The sequence below is a fragment of the Trichoderma ghanense genome, assembly GCF_004382785.1.
Source record: "Trichoderma ghanense strain CCMA-1212 chromosome Unknown scaffold_0, whole genome shotgun sequence".
NCBI lineage: Eukaryota > Fungi > Ascomycota > Sordariomycetes > Hypocreales > Hypocreaceae > Trichoderma > Trichoderma ghanense.
In genome coordinates this window covers 2,688,528-2,694,527 of record NW_027395663.1, presented here as the reverse complement: position 1 = coordinate 2,694,527, position 6,000 = coordinate 2,688,528, and the positions used below count along the sequence as shown (strand labels likewise).

Sequence of the window (6,000 nt, the reverse complement as noted above, 5' to 3'; positions counted from 1 at the left end):
GTTCGCCGGCCACAAGCTCGTCTTCTCCTCGGCTCGGCCTTCACTGTCAGCTTCATCGGTGCCCGGCGCGACTCACACCTTTGAGCTCTACGTCGACTACTGCTGCCCCTTCTCCGCGCGCATCTTCAACACGCTCACCACCAAGGTCTTCCCGGCCATCCGCGAGAACCCCGTCTGGGCCGACAACCTCACCGTTGTCTTCCGCCAGCAGGTGCAGCCGTGGCACCCGTCGTCGACGCTGATGCACGAGGCGGGCCTCGCGGTCCTGCGCCTCGCCCCTGACAAGTTCTGGGCCTTTAGCGGCGAGCTGTTCGCGGCGCAAAAGGACTTCTTCGACGTCAGCGTTGTTAACGAGACTCGCAATCAGACGTACCGCCGCCCTGGTCCGTATCTTCCATGACGCCTCAGAAAGAGGAAGAAAGAGGTCATCGAGTTAGGCAACTTTGTCTTCCGCGAGAAGTGATGGCCCAAGGAGGGGCCTCGCCTGAGGGAACCCGTCGGAAAACGTGGAGAGGCGCAATTCAGCTTCGGGCAATGGCAGGATTCGACCCAGACAGTCTGACGGTGGCCTCATGGCTGTTTCCCGCTGCCTTGCTGGGTCTCCATAGCCTCACTGGCTGGGCTTCTTACCCCCAGGCGGTTCTGTTGATGCTAGTTTGGCCATGGATCGATCTGCCTACGCGAGTTGTTGTCTGTCTCGTAGTGTAGATAAATATATAGCTGTCTTGCCACTCCGATCATGCACTCATCATGTTAGTTCTACCCATCGGACACTATCGAATACAGATCTCACTACACTTACACGAACTCATTCGCAAGACGTTGAATATTGTTTCTCCACTTGCAAGATGCATCAAGTGGGCGTCATCCCATCTTCCTCATCTCACCCCTCCGTGGGTGAGCCCGTCCTGACGGGGGACGGTGTCTCTTTCCACTTTCCTTACCACATCTTTTTGCTCTTGCTGCTCATAGCTCCCATCGTCCACACATACCGCGGCCACAAGACGCTGGAGAGACGACCACTCTCTGTCCGTCTCATCAAGATTCTGTCTCTGATGAGATACAGACTCTACTCCCTCATTTACAATGCCATCCTCAACTGCGCCAGGCCGACACTTGCCATCAATGTCTTTCCAAGAAAGGTTCTGGTCACAGACCCTTCTATGGAAAGCACCCTCTCCAGACATACCTCGGAGACGAGCCTTGCCAACGTCATGTTCCTCATCGGCCGTCGTGTGTTCGGCTTGAGTGATGGAACCATCAACGCAATTGGCTCCTATGATCCTCGCCCAGTCCACGTCGGCGAGTTCTCCTCCGCGAGCAACGTTAGGGCTCTCCTTGCGCAGGTGTCTCTCACTGCGAATCAGAAGCTGCGGAGCCAGCCTGATGTTCAAGAAACTGAGCTTGGGCCCTGGTTGTTCAAGCTGACCAGCTCGTCGGTGGCAAGTGCCCTCTGGGGCCCGGAGAGCCCATGGGTTGTTGACGAAGAGTTCCAGACCCAGTTCATGTAAGTTCATTCCCCTCATCTCCCCCTTGAAGTCGACTGTATGCTCATCAGCGCATTAGGGAAATTAGCGGTTCGCAAATGACCCTTCTGAGACCGTTTTCGAAATACACTGCCCAGCCAGCCCACAGGGCCAGAGCTTTGATCATTGACAGACTGAGGTCCTTCCACGTCAAGAACAGAGACTCCAGGCTCCGCCAGATTGCCCATCGGATTAACGCCGTCGTCCTGTCCGACCCAAATTGGGAATCCAACAAGGACTACTTCAATGTTGAGCTTCTGACCTCGCTCGGACTTTTGGTTACTCCAAGCAGCATGGCCGTCTGGATGATCCGCCATCTCTTGATGCGTCCGGATCTGTTTGACAGAGTTGTCAAAGAAGCGCGTGATGCCAATGTTCTCGACGCAGAAGGCAATATCGATGTTGCCCGCATCCGAGAGTCATTTCCCTTCTTGGCAGCCTGCTTATATGAGACGTTGAGACTGCACATGACGGCGATTCCACGCCTGGCGAAAACAGATTTTGACGTTGCGGTGCCAAACTCGCAACCAATCCATCTCAAGTCGGGAGATCTCATTTACCTTGCCATGTCTTCATTCAACAGAGATACAGCGACATGGGGCTCCGACGCTAGCATTTTCTCTCCCGACAAGTTTCTGACCAACTCTGGTAGCCTCTCGGCCTCCATGGTTCGAAAGCTGCGTGTCTTTGGGGTGGCAGGGAATTTGTGCCCTGGAAGGAAGCTGGGATTCGAGACAATCCTCTTTGTTGTGGCCAATATGCTTCGCGACTTTGACATCGAGAATCCTCGAGAGGGCGAGGCTTATCCAGAGCCGAGAACTGAAGACGGATTCGGCATTGGCTTTGAGCGATGTGCTAACGAGATTACAGTCCGGCTCAGGAGGGTATAGAGAAGAGTCGGGCAGGTCTTGCAAGCGACGCTGCGTCAACGAGAATGACCAATCATCATGTATCATGTCGGAATGGCTGCTTTGTTATTGTTTCCTCTTCTCATCTTCCTTTATCGTCCCCGTGTCGATTTTATTTTCCTTTTGTTTCTCGGCTCAAATAGACTTCCCGGAGGCTCTGTCATGGATAAAGCAGTTATGATCAAGGCCGCGAGAGGGCCTGGAGCCCTCGCGGGGTGGTGTAAGATACCGTTGGATGAATGATGTCTAGGTTTGAATCGACGCTGAATCTGAGAAATGAGCTGCCTTTGACCGTCTGCTTTCTATGCAGTCAAATCATGTTCATCTCTCATTAACTGATGATGTGAGGCTACAATGGAATCCGTGAACAAGTATTAGTAAGGCCAAGAAGCGTAACGGTGCTCGCGGTGCGTAAGGGTCGTAGCTTCCCGTCCTGTTGGTTGTATGAATGATGCAATCGCAGCATCACGTCATTGGGGCATCTTATCGAGGTATTGTCTGTTGCCCCGCTACAGTGAGTTTCGAAGCTTCCTTGTTGACAAATAAAGGCAACCGGGGTAGGAGGAAATATGGGAAGTGGCAGGTGTGCGAGGCAGGTGAGACGGAGGGGTTGAGGGGTAGCTCTTGCTTACGGCAATGGAATTGCATCATGCTGCACCTTGATAAGTTTAACTAGATAATTTCCTCAGAGCTCTACAACGTCCCGCCGTCTTCACTCCTCTTCAATCATCGCTGAAAATCTTGACAATTTCCCGAGTCCTCCTCAAGAGCAAGAACGAAACAATGGCTGTCCCTCCCAAGTTCGCCGGCCACAAGCTCGTCTTCTCCTCGGCTCGGCCTTCACTGTCAGCTTCATCGGTGCCCGGCGCGACTCACACCTTTGAGCTCTACGTCGACTACTGCTGCCCCTTCTCCGCGCGCATCTTCAACACGCTCACCACCAAGGTCTTCCCGGCCATCCGCGAGAACCCCGTCTGGGCCGACAACCTCACCGTTGTCTTCCGCCAGCAGGTGCAGCCGTGGCACCCGTCGTCGACGCTGATGCACGAGGCGGGCCTCGCGGTCCTGCGCCTCGCCCCTGACAAGTTCTGGGCCTTTAGCGGCGAGCTGTTCGCGGCGCAAAAGGACTTCTTCGACGTCAGCGTTGTTAACGAGACTCGCAATCAGACGTACCGCCGCCTGGCAAAGGTGGCTGCAAAGGTGGGCGTCAACGAGGAGGAAGTCTACAAGCTGCTTGAGATTTCGGACAAGGCCGGCGACGATGGATCTTTGAACATCGGCAATGCCGTCACCAACGACCTCAAGGTTATCACCAAGATGAACCGGGTGGTGGGCGTCCACGTTACTCCGACGGTTGTTTTCGACGGCGTGGTTCAGGACACGAGCTCGGGCTGGACTGTTGACCAGTGGAAGGAGTTTTTCACCAAGAACATTGCGTAAATTGCGTGAGGATAATGTGATAAAAACGATTGAACTCTTGTTATTTTAGCAATTTACCGAATGTTATCATCAAATGTCCAGTCGTCGATTGCGCGTGGTGTAAGTGGGAGTGCTGTTGTAGTGTGTATGAATGGCTGTTTGTTCAGTCAAGTATCAGCTACTATCGTTATCGCGGGTGTGGACCAACCCAAATCGGCCTTTTGGCTCACAATTTCATCCCAGGCCAACGTCGAGCAGCGCTCAACTCAACTCACTCTCCATATATCAACCCGAGTCTGGAGCTTGAATTGGTCACGAGCAGTCATGTTGTCTCTGAGATTATGTAGCCAAAGGCCGTTCAGCACATTCATCAACCCCTCATCATCTCCCCGCCTCATCAATCTGCAGCATCTCACACGAGTCCGCCACCTACGACCCATCGAGAGCACACGTCTCCAGCGATGCTACGCCCAAGCATCCAAGAAGCCCATTTCCAAGCCGAATCTCTCAGCAGCTGAGCAAGCAAAGCAGCAGGCCAAAGCCGCCGCTGCCAATGTTGGATCGAAACGCTACGGTGAGGAAGACCAGGAAGGAAACCTCATATTGCCATTATATGTTTGAGGACATGCTTAAAGGCTAATGATTAAGGCGAATCTAGATATCGCTGAGAGATTACTCATCTACCATGCTGGCACGGGGCGGATCACGTTCTTGGCCATGGTCAAGGTGACGACGCTTTTCCTGGGGGCGTTTTTCACGTTTATTGTTGTCCCCGGATATATCAAGGCCGAGAAGCCGGAGTGGGAAATTCTGGGTGGTGAGTTTGTTCTCTTCGTCTTCATTCGAGGAGTTACTGTCCCCCGCTATCCGAGCTCGTTGGCTGCGGATGGCGATGTGTGAGAGACGGGTCTCAGTGTGATGCCCTCGAAGTTCCTTGGTGAGAGAGATGAGACATGTGGTCTTCACCATCACCGTTGCCACATCTCCAAATCATCACCTTCATCATATACCTCCCATCTCTCTTTACTCCAGCTCATCTTCTCTCTGCTTCGCCCGCTGTACCTTGATCACAACAGCTAACCCGTCCAGTCGCCCTCTGCGGACTCATCCCTCTCTTCTTCGTGGCATACACAACGTCACCCTTCACCACCCAAATCTACATCCATCTCCCCCCCGCCGCGCGCACCAGCCGCCCAGCCCTCGAGCGCTTCATCCACGGAGCTCTGCCCCCTTCCACGGAGCTCACCCTCACGACCATGAGCGCCATTGCGAAACCCCGCTACAGCACCATGCAGCTGGGGCACCTGCGTCCCGCAAAACGACGGTTCGGAATCGTAAACTACGTGCGGGATGCCGAGGGCGCAGTTGCAGAGAATGAGACGCGGAAGTGGTACAACCTGCGGGCGTTGACCAAGTTTGGCGTGCAGGAGGTGAGGACGGACAAGAAGAAGAAGGCCAAGGGGTCGAAGATCAGGGACTTGACTGAGGCGTGGATATGGGATGCCGTGAAGGACAAGATTGAGAAGAGGGCGGCGGCGGCGAAGTCGTCTTAGTTTACCTCTGATATCGCGAGGGGGGTATGATTGGAGATGCAACTAATACACTGGATCGAGCGATGCCATCACCGTGTCTCAACCACCGGTGTTAGTCTGCTCGATATGTTAGACCCAAGCAAAGTCCAAAGCAGGGCAGCTATGCTTCATCGATATATCCGTTCTGGCTATTGCATACACGCACAGACATACTTTCCATCGACAACTAGATATCCGCGCAAGTCAACCCGACGCTAGAAACAAAACAAGCAACATGCCCGTTCTCCGTCAACGGGATGTGATCCGAGCCGCATGCCTTCCCCCCATTGCATCACGTACGGGGGCATCTCGTGGCTAGTGATGGCGTCCGCCTAGGCACGACGATGATCGTTCCGTGGGTTCGGGTTGGAATGATCCCACAAGTTCTTCCAGAGGTGCCACGTCGGTTTGCGATTCGCTGTGGAGAGGAAGCCGTGGCTCAAGGCTGGATCAAACAGCTATCTATCCGCCTGTCAATTTTCAGAGCACACGTCTTCATACTCTGTGAGCGAAATACATCATCTTCACCATATTCTATACCTAGATCTGTTCTCAATATGATTACCTCCTCGGCCC

At 53.8% G+C, this 6,000-nt stretch overlaps 4 protein-coding genes across 4 annotated transcripts in view; all 4 read left to right on the top strand.

Annotated features, from left to right (window-relative positions):
• CCMA1212_000912 (uncharacterized protein) overlaps nucleotides 1-400 on the top strand; it is a gene marked incomplete at both ends in the record, with an annotated part of 1,042 nt that extends 642 nt beyond the window's left edge. Inside the window, one exon of the mRNA XM_073698359.1 lies at nucleotides 51-400. Coding sequence (XP_073563078.1) covers nucleotides 51-400 — 350 coding nt within the window. The remainder of the gene's footprint in view (nucleotides 1-50) is intronic.
• Nucleotides 401-848: 448 nt separating this feature from the next.
• CCMA1212_000911 (uncharacterized protein) lies at nucleotides 849-2,416 on the top strand (the record flags this gene model as incomplete). The annotated part of the gene is made up of 2 exons (XM_073698358.1): nucleotides 849-1,507; nucleotides 1,567-2,416. The coding sequence occupies 2 exons, from the start codon at nucleotides 849-851 to the stop codon at nucleotides 2,414-2,416; spliced, it is 1,509 nt and encodes a 502-aa protein (XP_073563081.1).
• An 801-nt stretch (nucleotides 2,417-3,217) lies between these two features.
• CCMA1212_000910 (uncharacterized protein) lies at nucleotides 3,218-3,874 on the top strand (the record flags this gene model as incomplete). Its single annotated transcript, XM_073698357.1, has 1 exon — nucleotides 3,218-3,874. One exon carries the CDS (start codon nucleotides 3,218-3,220, stop codon nucleotides 3,872-3,874), a length of 657 nt encoding a protein of 218 aa, XP_073563080.1.
• A 303-nt stretch (nucleotides 3,875-4,177) lies between these two features.
• Nucleotides 4,178-5,406, top strand: CCMA1212_000909 (uncharacterized protein; the record flags this gene model as incomplete). The annotated part of the gene is made up of 3 exons (XM_073698356.1): nucleotides 4,178-4,427; nucleotides 4,512-4,670; nucleotides 4,943-5,406. 3 exons carry the CDS (start codon nucleotides 4,178-4,180, stop codon nucleotides 5,404-5,406), a joined length of 873 nt encoding a protein of 290 aa, XP_073563691.1.
• Between the last annotated feature and the right edge of the window lie 594 nt (nucleotides 5,407-6,000).